This window comes from Sander vitreus, chromosome 12 (genome assembly GCF_031162955.1).
Source record: "Sander vitreus isolate 19-12246 chromosome 12, sanVit1, whole genome shotgun sequence".
In the NCBI taxonomy this organism is placed as follows: domain Eukaryota; kingdom Metazoa; phylum Chordata; class Actinopteri; order Perciformes; family Percidae; genus Sander; species Sander vitreus.
Genome location: NC_135866.1, coordinates 24240932 through 24262231, shown reverse-complemented (window position 1 = coordinate 24262231; position 21300 = coordinate 24240932). Strand labels below are relative to the sequence as shown.

General features: G+C 40.4%; 1 protein-coding gene across 1 annotated transcript in view; it reads right to left on the bottom strand.

Moving 5' to 3' along the window:
• Positions 1 to 21300, bottom strand: part of LOC144527041 (catenin delta-2-like) — a 162433-nt gene that overhangs the window by 38240 nt on the left and 102893 nt on the right. Inside the window, exons 11-13 of the mRNA XM_078264871.1 lie at positions 20610 to 20853; positions 17661 to 17717; positions 4163 to 4295 (exon numbers count right to left, since the gene is read on the bottom strand). Coding sequence (XP_078120997.1) covers positions 4163 to 4295; positions 17661 to 17717; positions 20610 to 20853 — 434 coding nt within the window. The remainder of the gene's footprint in view (positions 1 to 4162; positions 4296 to 17660; positions 17718 to 20609; positions 20854 to 21300) is intronic.

Here is a 21300-nt window from a genome sequence, read left to right as displayed (position 1 = left end):
GGTATATGTAAGGAGATAACATAGGCACAGGCTAATTATTGCTAACTAAAATGCTAGTTAACATTAGTAATTAAACTTAAATAGCTAATGTGAGTCGAAACTGCCTGCGACCTTCTCCTGACTATACGGTAATTTCTCTACAGTGCAACAGAAAGTTGTATGGTTATGACACACTCGTTAGCCTATTTTTTTACAAAAAACACTGCTACGGGGCCATAACGTGAGATACAAGGTAATGGAGCCTTTTACACATTGTTGTGTTTCTTTAGAAATAAACAATGGACAAATAGAGTCTTTAAACGCTTCAGATGTAAAGTTATTCGCTGTCAAAGTGACGCCAAAATGAATGGGAGTCAATGGAATGGCAGGTGATGGCTTGTTAGCCATAGGAGGTACGCTTTCCAGATGCTCGCTTACCCCCTTGGTTCGACCTCGGCACTGTAAGATGACATAGTATGAAGAGGTCAGTGGTCAGGAGAAGTATAAAGAGCGAACGTCCACATACAGAGGGCGTCATGCATGGGTCAAACCCACACCAGACTTTCACTTGGGAGAACGGTGTTTGTGTGTAAAGTATTTTATCCCAAACACTGACTTTTTCCGTAAACCTTACCAAGTAGTTTTGTCGCCTAAGCATAACCAAGTAATGTTAGTTTTGTTAAATTCACAATGGGACTCTAAAGCGCTAAAAAGTGAATAGATGATAACAGCTTCTGAACCTACTAGTAGGTGTAGCAGGCCCCTTCGAATCCATATCCATGAGGCTGATAACCACTCATGACGCCCATTCAATGGAGTGATAACATTCGAAACAGGTGTCTAAACAATATCGGAAGATATTAGGGCTTGTTCACATCAACTAAAAAAAAATCATGTTATCATGTAAATATTAGTTTCTACTTTTTAACATTTGGAAATAAACAGTGCACATTGGCTACTGTGGCACTTATGCAAGATTTATTTGAATGCCAGCCACTGCACTCCCATCACCCCTCTAAGTGTCTGCAGCCCTCCATGCTTTCTGCTGTCTAGACAAAGAAAAAAAATCAGACTGCCTGCTGTCTATAAAAACAAGAGACATTTTAGTGAAGGCGATTGAATGGAGGCAAGGCAGTTGTGCTTGAACATTGTGTATTTTGCGCCCCAGATAAAGGTAGCATTAAAGGGCAACTATTATATAGCATTTTCATGATTATACTTATAATTTGTGTTTGTACTAGAACATGTTTACATGCTTTAATGTTAAAAAAAACCACTTTATTTTTCTCATACTGTTCATGGCTGCTGCACCTGTATTCACCCTCTGTATGAAATGCTCTGTAAGGAGCGCCTATCTCTTTAAGCCCTCCTCCCAAAAAAGCCCAGTCTGCTTTGATTAGCCAGCATACTTCCTGGGAACTCCGGAGCCTCCACTCCGCGTTTCACTAGTTGAAGCTGGAGCTACTGCAACGGAGTATATAGCAGGACTTTGTACCGTGACAAATCACCAATAAAAGCTTCTAAAACAAATATTACACAACCGGACATGTCCCAGCAGTAAAGTGACCGGAATTTGGGGAGAAATGACCAGAATTGGCCAAGATAACAGCTATGTCACGTTGGCATGTAGCTGCTTAATAGTTAGCAGTATGCTACATTAGATTGTAGTGGAACGATAAAGGCTTCTGAATCAAACACTACCCAACATCACAACAGAATAAATCAAGCACACAATAACACAGCCTTACAGTGCATCCAGTGCTCGGAGACTGAACAGGCAGTAGGCCACATATCCCTCAGCCTCCCATCTATTATTTATTATTATTAGTTAGGCATCTCTCTCAAGGGCAAAAAACAATCTGACCTGTAGGTTGTAGTCTTAGCAGCCCTGCTCTAAATACTACCATACTTCATTGTTCAACACAATTTCAACATCAGTCATCTTTCTCATCCGTCTCTCTCTCACTCTATCCTTAATGCCTGTTGGCTGATTGCTGTTTGAAGAACTTTGTTTGCCCTCAAATCCATCGTCTCCATGGGGATTAATAAAGTGGAAATGAGATGAATGGAGTTGACATTGAAGAGACAAATGGGACAGTTTTCTCAGAGACGAGTGATGACTGCTCTAAAGGACAGAAGGATAGACTGCAGGAACAGGGCTGTACTCAGAGTTGGGTTAAGTGTACTTAATGAGGAGTTAATGACATCAAATATATAGTTTGGCGGAGCTCAGACAGCTGCACACAAATGCTGCATTCATGTGATGTTGGAATATTTGAAAAAATTGAGTTCCCGACTGGGAGAATTCACGCAAACTCCCCCTCAGGTCCGAACAACAACTCGGAGAGTTGTCGGAGTTGCAGAGTTGACGTCATTTTTTTCATATTACGCAGAACATGCCAGACTAAAGTAAATGTTGGATTAATGGTAAGAAAATTCTTTATTAATTCAAGTATTGCATATACATTTTTTGCTCACATTAATATTAATATTGATTCGTATTATGGTGTTAGGTTATCACAATTAGCTGCTGTCAACGTAGAGTGACCCTGATTAGAAAAGTTATTTATTAGCATTAACCATGATAACTACTCAGGTAATGCAATACTTGAGTGGTTTTAGGGAATTTACTGGTGCAGCAACAAGTCTGGGACTAAATCACTAATATAAAGCCACCTACACATGCAACGTGGTTTGCTCTCTGCGCAGAGCAAAGCGGCATAGAGCAAAGCGCAGCGCAGGCAAACGTCATCAAGGGTGGCAAGGAAGCTATTTCCCGTTGCTAGGTAACGTCATGCTGTTATCTCATTGGTTGCGCTTTCCAAAGGTCAGCGGCAACTACGTCAAAGTTCAAATAATTTCAACTTTGAGTGCAGCGCAAAGCAGCAAATCCGAGGTAGCGCAGCGCATAGTTGGGCGGCACCGCTCTCCCCATAATAAATCAATTGAACAGCCGGCGCAAAACGGTTTTGCCGCCTATCATGTGTAGGCGGCTTAAAGCTTCAAACTGTTTCAGCATGCTTGGATAGTAACATAATAATTCACTGGAATGCTAGTCTCCGCCAATCCATCACCTAGACGCTGTACAAAACAGAAGGGGATCCCATGCTTTATGTACAGTAGATGAAGCTTAGCGTCCATGTTGTTTTCACATTGCGACTTAAAGCTCATGAACACACCGAAGTCGGAAGAATGACTCAGGAAATGGGACCATCTGAGGAGCATGTGAATGCACCAGGAGTTTCCCCTCATTAAAGACCTATCAAATGTTTTACTGCAATACTAACTAATGTTTTTTGCAGGATCACAGCAGGATTACAATAACCAAGTAAAAATTGGCTTACTGTAATTTACAACCTGACTGCTCAGTGTCTGGTCATTCACAATGAGTCAAGCTATTCATGTGCTGCTTGGCCTACATGAACAAATATGTTTCAGTGTATTCAGAGAGAAAGGCCTTCTTGATCTCTGCATATTGCCAACTAGGTTAATGAAGGATTTTTTTACAGTATGTGCATATTTATGGCATTTATGTTATATAAAATATCTTCTGCATGTTGCTGGATTAATATTGCCAGATGTGAAAGACCTGCTGCATGGTTCTTCAGTCCTTGCAATCGTGCATGCACACCTGCAAACCTTTGTGATTACATAATTGCGACTAGCTCACGGACCCGGCGGCAAAAAGCACTGTGGAAATGTTGTTGTATTATTTCTCCATTGGTCTGTTGCATGACCATCAAAAACACCCACTCACCCACTCACTCTTTGTTAAGAACCCTTGTCCCCTGGAATCTTGCCTGTGGTATTTGAAGCACTGAAAAATCCCACTTAGAAAAACTCAACAGCAGCGTACCTTTCCAGATACAATGTTCAGCTGAACTTCAGCAGAAAAAAAATCCAACACTGCAGTATCTGCATTCCTATCTGCATACTAGAGGAAATAGTGGAAGAGTATTTTTTTTACGTGTGTTTTGATTAAACTCTTTACTGGAAGTCACCAACCCTGACCCAAGGTATACACACACGTGTGTGTGTGTGTGTGTGTGTGTGTGTGTGTGTGTGTGTGTGTGTGTGTGTGTATAGGCAGCAGGGTGAGTTAGGGCCAAGCAGCGTTTTGCAATTCAAACCATCTGTCTGAAAGCCCTCTCTCTTGGTGTGGGTTCTCTTCAGAGATCAATACCTCAGATTTGATCTTGTTGTCTCCGAAGCAGAGGTGCTGGAGGTAGGCAGCAGCGTTGGACTGGACTGATGGGAACTGATGCTGCAACATCTGGATCACCTCTGGCAGCTCTGGATCCCTCCAGCCAAACTCCCTACAGAGACACACAGAGATAACACAGTATGTTGTCATGTGTGCAGAGATAGATTTGTGTGTATGTTAGTGTGTGTGGCTGAACTTGTTGCTAGGCAGCTTGTCTTCCCACTGTGAGCCTGATTTAAAATGCTCACCAGAGACAAAGAAAGACAGACAGAAGGCGAGGTTGTGGGTCAATCAAAAGCAAGAGAGAGACACATTAAAGGTGCTCTAAGCGATGTTGGATGACGTTACTTCTTGTTGACGTTCAAAGTATTTTCAAACAAGACTAGCTCGCTCCTCCCTCCTCCTCATCCCATCCCCTCCCTTCTGTGCTTCAAGTGAACTACCCCCCCCAATCCTTCTTGTCCGTTATTGGCTGAAAACCGGAACACGGTTTGTGTATGTTTGCATGGTCCAGGTTGGACCACTTTGTTTTTGTTGCCGTGTGTGGACCCTTACAGTGTGTTTAGGGGACCGGCAGCTCGCAGATAGTGAGGAGATGATTGCTGTATGTGACAAAACATGTTGTAGCCTAAAAAACACGTGACATCGCTTAGAGTACCTTTAAATACAGATATTTGTATGTTTATGTTCTCTTTTAATTTAACTTTGTATTTACTGTCTGCCAGGTGCTAGGTGGAGAAGATTTAATAGTGAGGACACACCAAGCTATATAGTGGGTTTGCTCACACACTGGTCCACATATTTGACATTTACATTGCCACATAATGCTTACCATGTTTATACAATGTAAAACAAGAAAAGAAATGGTCAGTTTCAATGTCAAACATTTATTAATGACATTTCTTGAACAGAAAACAAAAACCTTTCTTTAAAAAGCATGTGTTCCATTATTTTCATCAATGTAGGCCTAGCTAGATGACAAAAGTCTTTTTCCTATATGTACTTAAAAACAATTGTGTACTTTTGGTTTGGGGCTATTTCTTATGTTTTGGGCAGCCCCCTTAGTTCCAAGACAATAGTGTGCTTCTAACAGTTTGTGTTTTTAGCCTTTTGCTGTTTCAACATGACAATGCCCCCGTGTACAAAGCTCGCTCTATATCGAAATGGTTTTCACAGTTTGGTGTGGAGGAACCTGACTGGCCTGCACAAAGCCCTGACCTCGACCCCATCCAACAACACCCTTGAACTGAAACGCCGGCCACAAGCCTGGCCCTTTCACTCAACATCAATGTCCGACCTCACTACCGCTCATTCCGAGGTAGAGAGCTAAAGTAAAAGTGGTACTCCTGGGTTCTGTTCCCGACGTAATCTGTTGACCCCCTTGACACTTGGCCTAGTGAGCGTACACTCTGGAGCTCTGCCTTCCTGTGGCCGCAGACACTCCCGCTTCTCTGCTGCAGCTGCTGATTTATCTCCTTTCCTTTGTTCCGTTCTCACACGTTTTTCAGGACTTTTGTTTTTACTCTGCAACGGATGCAAACTTGAAATGTTTGAAGTACAATACCACTAAAACACTACTCGTACAAGTTAGGGTAAGGGTTAGGGCTTTGTTGCAGTATCGAGAGTAAAGGTAATTTGTTACTTCCACCCCTGTGTGCAGCAAGTTAAAAACAATCATGCACTTTGAGACAGAAATATGTCCAGTCATCTTTATCAATTTCAGTTTGGCAGATTTATCACATATGACACATTGCTTATGCGCCTGATGCTACAGTAAACATACAGCAGAACATTTGTATGCTTTGTCAAAGGAAAGTATTTAACAGCAGCATCTTGGATGTACCTTAAGAGCTTCCTCCTGCTGTGATGTATCCTTTCTTCTAACTGCCCCAACTGCTTTGATTTCAGCATTTAAGCAGGGTCTACCAGTGCTTTTGCCTATAGGCATGCTCTAGGCAGAGACGCACACACACGCACGCACACGCACGCACACACACGCACACACACACACACACACACACACACACACACACACACACACACACACACACACACACACACACACAGAAACTAAGCTCACTAACCCTATACATGTGTGTAAGGGTGTGTGTGAAAGAAGATACAAAGATGATTAATGTGAGAAAGATGTGATGTGAGAGAATGAAGTCGCGGTGAGGGATCAAGGGAGAAGAGGGAGGTGGGGCTTATCGATGTAGATTATCATGTCGCCAACAGCAACGAAATATCACGTTTCATTGACAGCAATGGTATAGGGACCAGTTAAAACTGGGGCTGGATCTTTTTTCCCCCTTTTATTTTATTTATATTTTTTTTTTGGGGGGGGGGGGTTTATTCCCGCATGTCATTAAAATTACTGTTTATAAATGTAGGGATATCAATGGATATTCATTTTGCTACATTTTTTTCTTTACTTTGCTTTTGATACAGTCTCCATATTCGGTTTCTACTTTGTAATCCACACTTTTGCACATTTTGATTAGATTTTTTCTCAGAGTTGTGAGAGGTTTGGGCTGCATATAGAAGCCCTGGTTGCTCTGCTCTTATGTAGAACCCGTTTCTCTTTGATGTCTCTTATTCTTGATGCAACATCCCCGTGGAGATAGTTTCAGTTCAGTCTAATTTAACATAAACATATGCACACACAAACAATCTCAGGATTGCACAGATACAAACACACATACACACCACTGAGAGCCGTAGGATAACTCAGTACACAGCTTAGAGCGTGCGCACACACATACACACAATCCAGCATATTCAAATAGCAGTCAAACACACACACACACACACACACACACACACACACACACACACACACACACACACACACACACACACACACACACACTCATTGACTTGCCTACACACCCAGCCATCAAAGGCAGTGCAGAAGAGCCAGGATTAGAAAGCTTTTGTCTCTGAGTTTCATAATGGGCCAATGGGATAAACCCAGTGCTTGGAAAATGGGGAAATTGAAGACAGAATTATTTCAGTGGTTATTTTCTCTCACTCTCACTTTAAGTCCACTCTCTCTTCAACAATTTGCTTTTCTTTAGTGTTTTTTAACTCTCTTGTCTCAATGTATCTCTCTGTTTATTTCCCCGCCTTGTTCCAGGCAATTTCCTACACAAACATACATGCACACAACATTAACATACATAATGTTGTGATACACATACAGTACAGTAGCACACGCCTCCATAAATATGATCAGAGATGACATAACCTTGTTGAGATCACCCTGTGGGTTAATTGGCCGATAAGACATCTAACGTTACGGCTGAGCGAGCTGTCCGATGTGTGTATGTTTTTTTACATTGTAATTAGAAAGTAGGACACTAGCGATAACGCCTGTAGACATGAAGTTTCTTTAATAACTAGTAAACCAGAAGGCTTCACTTATCAGACAGATTCAACTGCTTATGTACAGTAATCATTTGGTGAATCGTAAGGGTTCAAATATCTGTACTTAACTTGAATAATTTGTATGCATCTTTGTACTTACACTTCAGTACATTTCAGAGGAAGATGTTTTACTTTTTACTTGCCTGCAAATATTTTACAACTATAGTTACTATAGTCGATTAATAGATTGATATTTTACATACAAAACATACAGTAGGATCATGCTTATGAATACAGTACTTGATATTTTCAGTACATTTAGTTGTAATACTTCAGTACTTTTACTTGAGCCAAATTTAGATTCAGAACATATTAAGTGTAATGGAGTATTTTATGTTGTGGTATTGTTACTTTTGCTTAAAGGGATTTTTTTTTAAGTGGGTTGTATGAGGTACTTATCCATATTCAGTGTATTTCCTACAGTAGATGGCGGTCGGCACGCTTCCAGTTTGAAGAAGCAGTCAGGAGTACCGACACTGAAGCTAAGCAACGTACTGCTGTGGACTGGGGGCAGAAAAAGGAAGAAAAAAAGGCCCACCTACAAAAATCAATATCAGTTTAAAGATGCAGTAGGTAAGACTTATAAATCTAACTTTCTGTCATATTTGCGGAAGCTGACCCTATGTTCTAATAGAACTACATGAAGCAGGTAACTAAAAAAATCCAGCTTCTCTGGCACCACCTACAGCCTGTAGTTTTAGTAGTGTAGTTTGTTTCTCAAAAATCCACAGCTCCCTGTTCAGATGCACCAATCAGGGCCGGGGGGGTGTCTAACTGCGTGTCAATCACTGCTCAGGCACACGCATTCATTCTCCCTTGTGGGGGGAGGGGCTTAAGAGACCGTTTGGGCTTTAGCAGAAAGGGGGGGAGGGACTGAGAAGTTGTCGATGTTCAAATTCTTTGGCTAAGTCCTGGATCTTCACAATCCTACCTACAGCACCTTTAAGTGTACACTATACTAAGAATATTTTTACCGCTTTACCTTGCTGTCAGACAGCCCTTACCGAATGGGAACTGAAACCGTTATATCCATATACTCCTTTGACAAAAACAGTAATTTTACCTCGCAGAACACAGGAGTTGCTGGTCTACGGCTGCCTTGATCAGTTAGTGTGTTGGTTGTTTTGCTGCTGCACTGTCAACAACAGGACATTGCTTAGCTTCTGTATCAGCACTCCTGCCTGCTTCTCCAAACTGGAGGCATACCGACCGCCATCTACTGTAGTAGATGTACCTCATACAACCCCACTCGAAATATCCAAACTATCCCTTTTAGTAAAGGATTTGGATGGTTCTTTCACAACTGGAGAAAAAAAATACTTTCACCCATGCTTGATCGTGTTTTAACCACCATCTTTTTCCTAAACCTATCTAGTCGTTTTGGTGTCTAAACTTAACTGTCATCACCGCATGACGCTCACTTTTTCTGGCTAAACTTCACTACCATGGCCCCTGAAAGGAGCGTCATCTGGTGGTGCCTGTAGCCGGCTTGCAGTCACCTATTCCTGGCTACACTGCCACTGCCGCCAATACACTCCGTAGCCGGCGTCCTGGAGCTCTGTGGTGGCTGAATACAACCAGCAACTGCCGCTCTGATTTTATCGTTTTATGGCACTATGTGTTCATGTTACAGCGCTTTACTTAGTTTAAAATACTTCTATTTTAGGTATATAATATATGGTCCATTGGTGAAGTGGGGGGGGGAATACATTTTGTCCCCACTGTGGGTAAAAATAATTCAGCGGAGGCAGGGATATATAGAACATAAAGGGGGAAATCCCATGCATCCCTGTGGAAAATCACACCCTGCTAGTAGTACAACAAATGACTATACAGTACAGTTGAAGTTCTGTTTAAGCTATATAACTAAGGGTGAACAATGGAGCTTGAGTTCAACAAGTTGACCACGTCACGGTGCAGTAAAAACCTCGCTAGATACTGAATAATCAGGGATATCCACTCAACTCATACACTTTGTAATTGTTTGAGCTACAAGAGGACACATTCAATAGCTCACAGGAAGCTTTCATATGAGTCCATCAACACTGATGTTTTCTCCATCATTTTCTTGAAAGGTGCAACTACTGAAATGGTGAAATGAGGTTGCAATAGTGCTTTTCAGGTCCATTACTCATCAAAACATCACACAGTGATGTTACCAGTACATCAGTGGCTAAGGGATAACCACTACTTGAAGGCCAAAGTGGCACTTTGGCACTGGCAGCACTCTACAATAATTATTATACTCTCACTCTCTTTCTTTTTTTTCTCATTGCGTCCCTTCTTCTATCTCTCAGTCTTCTTCTAGAAGTGTGAGGTCAAAGTGGGGGCAAACACATGTAACTACAGACACACATGCACACACACAAACAAGAAAACACAGACACACACACACACACACACACACACACACACACACACACACACACACACACACACACACAAGTAGTACTTTATGCATATAATAGAATGGCCAGTTAACACTTGAATCAATGAAGGGACAGTTTAATTGTTCAATACAATAAAAATACTGCACATCTACAACATGAGACAGGTGCATCGGGGGGGGGGGAAGCTGGTCAAAAGGTGCAAAGAAACTCCCGCACACGTTTCGGTACTAGAGCTAGTCTAGTGCCTATACTGTTAAACTTTATATTTTTTGTTTAAGTTAGACAGTGTGCGGGAGTTTCTTTGCAACAGTCTAATCATTGCCAGCCTGCAGGCACAGAATATTTGACACAGCCACACACACTTACAAAAAACATACAAGTATGCTTCAGAACACCAGAACAGGGAAAAACACCACTGTGCACAGCACATTTTGAGATGACAGGAGCCTTGAATAGGTGAGAAATAAACACGAACATGCAAAAAACAGAACACACACAATGACAGAGCCAGGGACTAGAATAGTTGCGGCCCCAGAGAGACAGCGGCACATCACAGCGGATCAAATTCAACCCAAGGCCTCAGGCTGTGATGCTTCACGGGGGCGCGCACACGCACTCACGCATGCACGCACACACATACACACACACACACACACACACACACACACACACACACACACACACACACACACACACACACACACGGAAAACAAATGTACACATTCAACATAGATTTGATGCACAACTTAAAGCATGAGCTAAACTGAACATACAGATGACATGTTGTGCAATGTGTTGCTGTTCTGGGATAAATCCCTAAAACAAAACTACATTTTAAAGCAGACTGACTGCTCTAAAAATAATTTACCTACAGTTGCAGTGAAACTAAATGAAAAGAAGAGACTGTCTTTCTCTCCTGTGTGCCTGCTCCAGAAAGCTGTACTATAATGGTTCATTCATTCACTAACTCTAGCCTGGAGCCGTGCTACTTTTCACTCAGCATCTCTCTCTCTCTCCTTCGATGCGTGTATGCATGTGTTTCTCTCGTTCCAGAGACAAGGGATCACAGGAGGGTATGGTGCTCCCAGTCCCACACACTGTGCTAACACATCACAGCAGGATGAGCAAACACTACAGAGCCATCTGTGAACTTTGGGCAAAAGTGTTCACTCTGGCAATGTTTGATTAATGTCTTAGTGTTGGAGTTTAGAAAACAATATGCAACATATTTGAATAGCAATGCTGTTCTGGAACACATAAAAAAACATAATAAGAATAAAGAAAAGATAATTACAAAAGATATTTAGCCTGAAAACTCCCCCACATTCCTTAAAACTTCACAGGTGATGTAACCAGCTTATCTTTAGCAGCAAATATAATCGTAATAGAATTGGTCTTCCATTAATACATAAAAAATGTGGCCTCAGAAAATAAATAAAAAGGTTGACGAAGCTACTTGAGGTTACATTTGGCAGTCACTAGTTATAGTTGTAATAGTTATAGTAATAGTCTATATCCTTCGCGTTCCACTTCCGGGATTGCTCCAGTGCTGCAGGAAATCCCGCCAGATGCATGTATTTTCCGTTTCAGTTTCCTTCCGCTTTCTTTGTGTTGGAATTTTAAATTCGGTGGATTTATGAGGACTATTGTTGACTGCTCCTCAAAACTCTGCATGGTAAATTGAGACAGCTAGTTAGACTATCTTTTTAATCTGAATTTTCTCTCACACGACTATTTTGCAGCGGCTCTGTGTGGAGTTTAGCACCGCCCATGACGATTCTGATTGGTTTAAAGAAATGCCATTAAACCAGAGCATGTTTTCCTCCCATCCCCGAATGCTATGTGGCGTAGCCAGACCCTCCTTCAGCGCGGTTTGGAGGAGGGTCTGGCAAAGACTACTAGTTTAACTACAACCTTGTCCCTCTACCCTTCTGTCCTGCAGATGGCTCCAATTTTAACAAGTCAGAATTAAGAGGGGGAAATACTGTCAATAAAAAAGGAGCATTGGAAAAAGAGAGAAAAGAACTGTATAATGTTATGTGTGAGAAAGATATTTACTGACTTATTTCCTCTCAGAAAAATGGTATATGTAAGTGTGCATGTGTGTATCTGTGTGTGACTATGAAATCCCCCAAGGGAGCCTAATGTTTCAAATGGTAACCCAGTGGACTGGGACAAAGTACTGACAAACTGTCAATCTACTCTTTGTCCCCAACCAGCCAGGTGGGCTATCTCACCTCACCACTTGTCTAGGTGTGCGAGTGTGTGTTTCTGGGCGATCGAGTCAACCACAGCCAAAACATTTACACCACAATACAAGATGCAGGCAAACCAGCAATTAAACCCGGTAAATAAAGAAACAATCTATGAATTATGTATTCAGAAAGCAGGGCGAGGCGCTGTAATGTGAGGGCTGCAGGCAGATGATGATCACTGCTATATCGGGCTGAAAGGGATTTCCTGTGAGTCAGGGTTTTTGGGGAATAGAGCAATTTGAAACCAGAGAGCGAACTATGCGATTTGTGTTGGGTATATATTTGTGTGTGTTGCCACCATTGGGCATGGGGAGGGGGGTGAATTTGATGAATTTGATGACTCATTACCCGATAGAGAGACAGAAATACAGATAGACAAGTATGGTAAACCTGGAGAGTAAACTCACATAAGACGAAGAAAGGAGGAAGGAATAAAGGAAGTCAAAAATAAATTGACAAGGGTGCTGACTCACTGTACTCACTTTTTAGTGGGACATCTAAGAACTTCAAGTGGCTAATTAACACCAAAACATTACAGTGTATTTATAGCAAACCATAATATATAGAAAAGGAAATACCCTAACCCACTGTTGTATTGGTTAGTATCACAAAACATACTGACCTCAGACCAGCAGCAACAGACCACCGGGGATCCGTCTACTATAAGTTCAGCTGATTGATACAGTGATTGGCAGAGTAACTAATCAACAGCGGTTCAACTCAACAGTCCATATAATTGTCCTTGCTATGTTGTAGCATGTGTGAGCTCTCATTTCTGTCTCTCTCTCTCTCTCCAGACCCACAGTGTCATTTGTTCTTTACTGAACAGCATGTAATTAAGATGGGGTCACTTTCTTCACAGGTATTCTCTGTATTAGTTGAGGTATGCACTGCTGATTTAGTGATACGCTGTAAATGGTTATATGCAGCCTAATGACAAGTATACAAACTAAAATCAAGCATTGCCTTATAAAAGGAGTAAATAGGAGCGAAAACAAAACTAAAATTGGAGAATAAAGTCATATACTTTTCAGTAGAAAGTCATTATATATATTTTATAAAAAAACTATTTCATCATTTTTGTGAATAAAAACTATTGTGTTTATATATAAGCAAACCGGAACGGGCAGTGTGTCATCATACATGTGACAAAATGACAAAGTAAATAGCTTTTCTGACAATATAGGAAATCATTACAATATGTTTTAGGATTGGGTATGATCATAAACAATAGACTTTCAAGATCAATGTCCAATTATCAGATATAATAAATTCAATTAACTACATGATTCTTAAATAGCATACCAAGCATACCATGTTTTGAAGCACTGGTTGGAGGCACAGAGGAGTTAATGGCATAATAAAAGAGTTAAAAGCCTGAACTGAATAATCTTTTGTCTCCACCCCACAGTCAATGTATTCAAGCAGTCTTGCTAAAAGTTGCTCATGTTGGCAGTTAAGTTAAGCGGCATTTCATTAGGTTTGTCCTTAATCACCATGTGCAATTTCCCATGCTTTCATTTTGAAAATTTGGTTTAAACGGGTGTAAAACATTTAACATAGCCTGTTAAGTTACAACAGTATTTTATTCTGTATCCAGTCTAGAGTTCAAATTGCTGATATTGGACTATTGCATGAACTGCTGTTTAGTAAATGACCTTAAGGGAGAAGAATTGATCATTGCTAGCTGGCTACTGAGGATTTTCTAATATATTCTGTTCTGTCAAGAGCAACCTTCTGTTCTATTTCTTTTGTAGACTTTTAACAGAGGCCTGTACTACGAAGCAAGATTTGGCGTTAACGAGGTAACTTCAGGTTCAACCCAGGGTTTTGTGTATCACGACGGTGGATCACTTGTTACCGGGTTAAATCACTGTGGTAACTTATGCTGAACACCTAACCAGGTTGTGTTGGAGATTAGAGATCAACAGGTGTAAAAGCACCGCCTACTGACCAATCAATACTCTATTGATAACGGCGTCACCGTTCTTAGAAGATCCGGTAGATCTCGGTGCGCGGAGAGAGAGAGGTGTGCTCATAAAAGTTAAAACATTTAGAGACAGACAACCCCGTTAACATTCCCTGATAGGTATTGTTATGAAAGATTTTCAGCGGAGGGAATTACGTAGGCTATTTGAGCCGTACGTTACCAATGCACACATCGGTTTGAATTATGTTTTTATATTTTTATTTTCTCTCACGATCGCTTACTGCCAGGGTTGCAACTGAAATAACAGGCTAAAGCAATGACAGTTTATGGAAAGCACAAGTGTAATCATGGTCAGATCTTGGTCCTGACTGATGGGGAAGTGATATTGATAAGCGTTGTGATTTACGCATTTACAGCGTCGGCTATTTTTTTGCCAGCTTTCCTTCCTGTTTTAGGAAGCAGCGACTGTATTGCGTTTTGCCTGTAAAACCGTGTCTGTGTTCTTCATATTTATGTAGAATTATAGTTTGCTTTTCTTATGTAAAATATGCGGCTCTGGTAGATGTTTGCGAATGGTCATGCTGTGCAAACACAGCCTCTTTTATGTGAACGCGCGCATCGCTGGATTGGGAAACCCTGGGTTGATTGAACTAGTTGTTAACCACCGTCGTGACACAGCTTACGGGACCGCGGTTGTTAGGTTAGGTGAAGCTGGGTAACTGAAATAAATCCAGGGCATGTTGATCTTGATTCGTAGTACAGGCCTCTGGACTGGCTGCCTCAAGGTAGGCTAACTGAATCTTACAGAACAAAAAGGTCTGCAAACTTATAGATCCAGAATTTCCGTTTTAAATCTCAACTTTTACACTGTAAAAAGTTAATTATTTATGTTTTCACAGGAAACTTGATTGCATTGGAGAAGCACCAGTGAACTACTGTTGAAATACTGTGCATTCATAGATTGGCAGCGTAGTTTAGATGCTGCAATATGTTGTCAAATGGAAATGTTAAAGAAATATATTGTTGTATTAGATGAACAAGCATTTCAGTTTCACAATATATAAAATATAACCTAATAAACCCAATCAGTCCAAAACCAGTAATATTTTAAACCCACCTTGTCCTCAATGTGGGAAGGAGGTTAGAGTGAGAAAATGAATGAATAGAAAGACAAAGAGAGACTGAGGCAAAGAGAAAATTAGAGAAAGAAAAAGAAAAGTGTGTGTATATGTTTGTGTTGCCTAGACAGCGTGTGTGTGTTTGAGGGTGTAATGGCATGGCTGACTGACTGGCCCACTGAGGCTGGAAGAGATGAACGAAAGGTCAGGAGATGTCAGGCAGAGCTGAGAAACACACACACACCACATGGAGTCCATCTCAACCCTGTGACTGAATATGGATCAGAGATTCTTACTGGGCTCATGAGCATGAAATAAAAAGAGGCACTTTCATGATCAGGTCGGATCCTGTCTAGCACAAAATCTTTCTTTGTGTTAGTGGGAACGTTTCCATAAATTATTGGCAGTGCATAAGAGGCTGTCTCCACAGTAACGTGTCTTGATTTGCAAGATTGTGGCAGTGTGTAACTTGACAAATCAAAAGTTTGTTTGAGGCTTTTACAGGATAAAGGTATCATAAGGGAGCCAGCTCAAGAAGGTGGAAATGGCCACACTTCCAGTTATCATCTATTTGCTATGCTGATGCTGATTTCTTTCTCCACATAGTCTATCCACTCCATTTCATCAGAGATATTAGAGGAAACTTTGTAGTGGATGAGACACGCCCAGTGTTAATTTTGAAAACAATGTGAAAAACTTTTGTCAACGACCTTTTTTCCAAGACGACAACTAAAACAAGACTACAACTATATAAGGAGTAACCTTTGAGAACAAAAACTATGATGTAATTTACTACAATTTTCATATATGAATAACAAAAAACTGATCATGTCAAAGACAAACGGAGGAAAGAACTATAATGCAGCCGTTTATTTAACAGCCTGCACGCAGCCCAAAAAATGACACAATAAAGATCCTGATTGGTAAAACCATAGACATACAGTATATGTCTATGGGTAAAACAGTATCCTTTTCGTTGCCTAAATCACTTCCTCAGAAATTGATTTTGCTGCATGACCTGTTTCACCACAAAGCAGCATCTATTTCAGAAAGGTTATATATCTGCCAGTATTGTTAGCAAAAGTTATTCCTCTGCTAGTATTGTTAGCTTATGTCTCTGCTAGTAGGCTATAGCCAATGTTATGTTTCTGCTAGTGTTGATTAGCTAAAGTTAAGTCTCCGCTAGTATTATTAGCTAATGTTATGTTTCTGCAAATATTGTTAGCTAATGTTATGTCTCTGCTAGTATTGTTAGCCTATGTTATTTTTCAGACATTGTTAGCTTATGCTGTCTCGGCTGTGTTATTACAAATCCCACTGCTTTATCTGCTAGTTTTGTTAGCTAAAGTTATGTCTCTGTCAGTATTTATTGTTAGCTAATTTTATGTTTTTGCCAGTATTTGTTGTTAGCTAATGTTGTTTTTCTGACATTGTTAGCTAACATTATATCTCTGCCAGTATTTATTTTTAGCTAATGTTGTTTTTCTGACATTGTTAGGTAATGTTATGACTCTGCCAGTATTTATTGTTAGCTAATGTTATGTATATGCTGTGTTATGAATCCCACTGCTTTCCCAGCTAGTATTGGTAGCTAACATTATACTGTACGTCTTTGCCAGTATTTGCTAGCTAAAGTTGTGTTTCTGCCAATATTGTTAGCTAATGTAACGGTTTATTGGATGGAAAATATTGATTAACGATTCAAAGACAAGTTCAACCACACTTCCACTAAAATTAGTCAATAAGCAGCAACAAAACAACTGGGACAAACTACGGAAATGTGCATATTCGTTTTAGGTGGAGATAAGAAGTTTAACGCCACTAACTCAAAAATCTAAATCTTGTGCCAAAATTTAAACTGGGCATCTACATGAATACAACAGCTACAAAGCACATTCAGAAATCACCAGGACAGAAAATGGACACAAATGAATGAATAAATCAACAGATATAAATGAATGGATGGAGGGATCGGTAGATAGCCAAAAGGAGAGAATGAGGAATATTTACAATCTAAAAATCAATTTACAAATTGCAAATAAGCAATCAGTAATTCTTTCTAACTTCTTTCTTAATGTTTTCAGGTCACAGAGGATGCCATTCTAATGTTATGGCGTAATTAAATGCAAAGTGCTTTTGAAAGCCAACACTAGATGTAGTCTACAATTTATGATGCTAAAATAAAAGTGATCTCTGTTTAATAAAGCACTAAATGGGTGACAATACAAATGAGAGATGTCATGTGGCCGTTAACATTAACATCTGCACAGTGTCATATAGAGAAGATGGAAAGATTCAGTGAATGAGACAAAGGTAAGATAGATAGACAGAATATGTATAAATAAATAGTTGGATTACTTTGTCATTCTTTGCTCGGCTTGATTTTGATTCCACACAAGGAATTCAGGGTCGTACCTATCGAGGGGGGACAGGCAGAGAGAAACAAGAGAGATGTGTTTGTTGGCTGTCTGGCAACAAATTATTCAATAACCGTCATAATAGTGATGATTAGTAAATAGAAATCAATATGTAGCGACTAGCCTAGTCTTTCTCTCTCAACATTTGGTTATCAGGCAATGGTGGAGCAGGTGGGCAGGGTGAAGGACATGCATTTAGAGCGGGTGGTGGGGAGATGGTGAATATGTCGGGTAAAGAGAGGGTCTCATGATAAAACAAACTGGGTGCCGCCTTGGTCTTTGCACATTCATACACCAAACTGGATGTTTAGGTCATGGCTGGTGCTGCATAGTGGAGTATGTTTGAAACATTCAGATATTGCACAGCCAATTATCACTATACTTTCAGACAGCGAGCAGAAAATCTGATTTACCATAGGTTAAAAAATACCAGGTTTACCTGTGCGTTTAAAAGGTCTTGCGCAGAGTACAGACCCTACTACACACCTAACATCCTCATTAAACCATATATACATGTATGGTTTAATGAGAGAATAGTATTCTTTATACAAATGAAATATATGTCATTTATATAAACAATGCTATTCTCTCATCTGTGTCATCCTGTTTTAAAGGAATACATCAAGTTATTACATGGTTGACCGGTTAATCGAAATGGCTGTTGAATATAGATGACAAAATCCACCATGTAAAATTAATTTGAATTTTTCTGTGTGATTGAAAATGACTAGCTTTTATCTCTGAAAAGCAGGACTTGTACCAGTAAAGCTAAATGGCAAGTAAATGACTGTTAAGCCTGTTATGTGTAGGTTCAATTTAAACAATATTTAAATATATATATATATGTATTTAGCAACTACTTTTTCTCACATTACTGAGATGGTGGCATGTGAAAAAAAAATGGTTGCTCACCTGAAATTGTTTTAATAAAACTGAAGCTACAGTAACATACACTGTACATATTTTTATTATATTTTTTAATCCAAGGATTTCTATTTAGTCAATATGCTACTAGTTTCGGATACCTCACACATTCATAGAATACACATAGATTATGCCTATGCCTATATAAACTATGTGGATAATCTAATTTGAATGATTGTGGTGTTAGCACTTAAGAGCTACGTAACCAATTGGCCAATATCCAAAAAACTGGGTGTGATTGTTTAAAGGATAATGCTGGTGTTAGTCTATATTTTTCTTGACAACAAATCCCATGAAAAGACCAAAACCAAAAATGAATTGATCTTATTACCAAAACCATGTTTATCTTGTTCCTCTTTGCCAAAGACCTCTGGGCTCTGAAGTACATCTCAAACTCACAGACACCATCCTGTTGCTGTAAATACCAACTAGAGTACCAAATGCGGGTTAATCAGCAGATGAAAATAGCCCCCAACAAATGCACTATTTCTTCGTTTGAAATATGTCTTCAGTAGGAACAAATGGTCTTGAGGCTGTGTGCTACAGACACGGTAGGGAAGCCGAAAAGCTCTGAGAGATGGACTAACACATTGTTTGTTTTGGTCTCTTTACAGGATTTGTTTACACAAATATTAGGAATATATATACAGTATAAGAAAATGCCCTTTCAAACAATTCCTCTTTGAGTTGCAAGAACCGCAGCAGCGCAGCAAGCTTGTACAGTGAAACTTGACAGCTGCAGGATCAGAATGTTCCTGTATAATTATAATCTTGGGGGACCCTCCCTTTAACGCAATTTGGACAACAAGCTACTCGAATAGCACTGTCTCATTCATACAGTGCAAGCACTGACTGCATGTTGTGAAGGTAAAGCAAAATGCCATGCATCACAAGTCAGTCCTTTGAATGTAGCAGTGCAGATGTGTGGATGCTGGAAGCTACACAACAATGATGCTGGAGCTCAAACTTGAACAAACAGACAATGTGAGTGCAATGTGCACAAAGAAATAAACACTTGGACAATGGGAGCAATGCCAACAACAACAAAAGTCACTTATCCTCATGACAGAAAGATGTCCTTGTGCTTCCAAATGTTACCGTATAATAAGCAGTTCAGCACAAAGTGACTTTCTCATTAGAAATATTGCATTTAAGTAAAATAAATATATCTCCTACTTACACCTGAGCTAAAATGTAAAAAAAAGACACTTCAACTACGACAATATGCCTGTGCAGTCATTAGTCAGAAAAAAGAGGCTAAAAAAGAAAAATCCAAGACAATTGGAATAGTATTTCAAACTTGATTGTAAGCAGGACAAAATAATGATAAAAACAGCTATTACGCTGTCCGTGTCTCTCTGTTACTCTTTTCTTGTCTGTCTGTCAGTCTGTCACTGTCTCTCTCTCCCGCTCCCTCTCCCCCTCATTCTCACACACCCACTTTCGTACACAGCGCTCTCTTGGTCTAAATGTAGACTTACTACTTACCTACTGCACAGAATGTGACTGATTGTCACTGACAGAGAGGCACTCCACGCCTAACAGCGAAAACAAACTTTTAAATTGGACCAAGAGGTGTGCGCAGGCCTTTATACGGCATTGTGAACATGCCCCAACACCAGGCAAACTAGAGAGGACAGTGAAAAATGTGGCGTGATGTGTTCCTCATACTAAAGCCCAGATTCAACCAGTCAAACCCTGACAGTCAATTCTTAGTTGAGGTGCTCCAAACTGTTTGGTGTCACCATGTTACACTTAGAATCTTTGACACTCTTTTGAAGACTGCAATTAAACTCTTTTTCAATGTTAATGCCTCCAGGTTATTGATATTATTTGCATAATTATGTTTAATTTGGTGAATCTGGCCATCAGTAAGTTCAGTGAAAGTGGGAAGGGAGCGGAACAAAGGGCTTCATCAACAAGCCAAAGCTGATTCGACATAAATACATGTTTTGTTTTTCCTCACCTTGGGTCCTTCTGAATACTGTCCACTGATGGAGACCGGCCCAGAACGGCCTCAGGGGGGAGGGCGGGGCCCGACTTGCTGTAAGGCGACTCGGTGGATGGGCAGAACTGCAGAGTACGGTACGGGTTGGCGTAGTCAGCCGACCCACCTCCTGCGGCGAAGCTGCCTCTCTGGAAGGTGCCGGTGGCGCTCTGGCTTCCCGTTCGCTGCAAGGGGATTGGGTCGACACCGGGGGAAGGCGGGGCTATAGCAGGAAGAGGAGCGTAGGGACAGAGCAGATAGTTGAGGACCTCTTGGTACAATTGGTTCACCACTGGATTTGATGTAGCCGAGGAGGGCCGGGGAGCAAGGGAAGAAGAAATTCAAAACCAAACACAAGTGCCAACACAAGGATGCACGTACACATAGACACAATGGAGAAAAAACGCAACAACACCAGCACCAATGGAACAAAACAGCACAGAAGAAAAAAGCAGAGAGGGAGGAAGAAAAAAAAATTAAATAATAAAACACTCATACGTAGGGCCTAAATAAATATGGCAAACTCAAGTAAAAACTCAACAGTAGATAACTTAAAGGTGCAGTAGGTAAGACTTATAAAACTAACTTTCTGTCATATTTGCGGAAACTGACCCTATGTTCCAGTAGAACTACATGAAGCAGGTCATTTAAAATAAAATCCAGCTCCTCT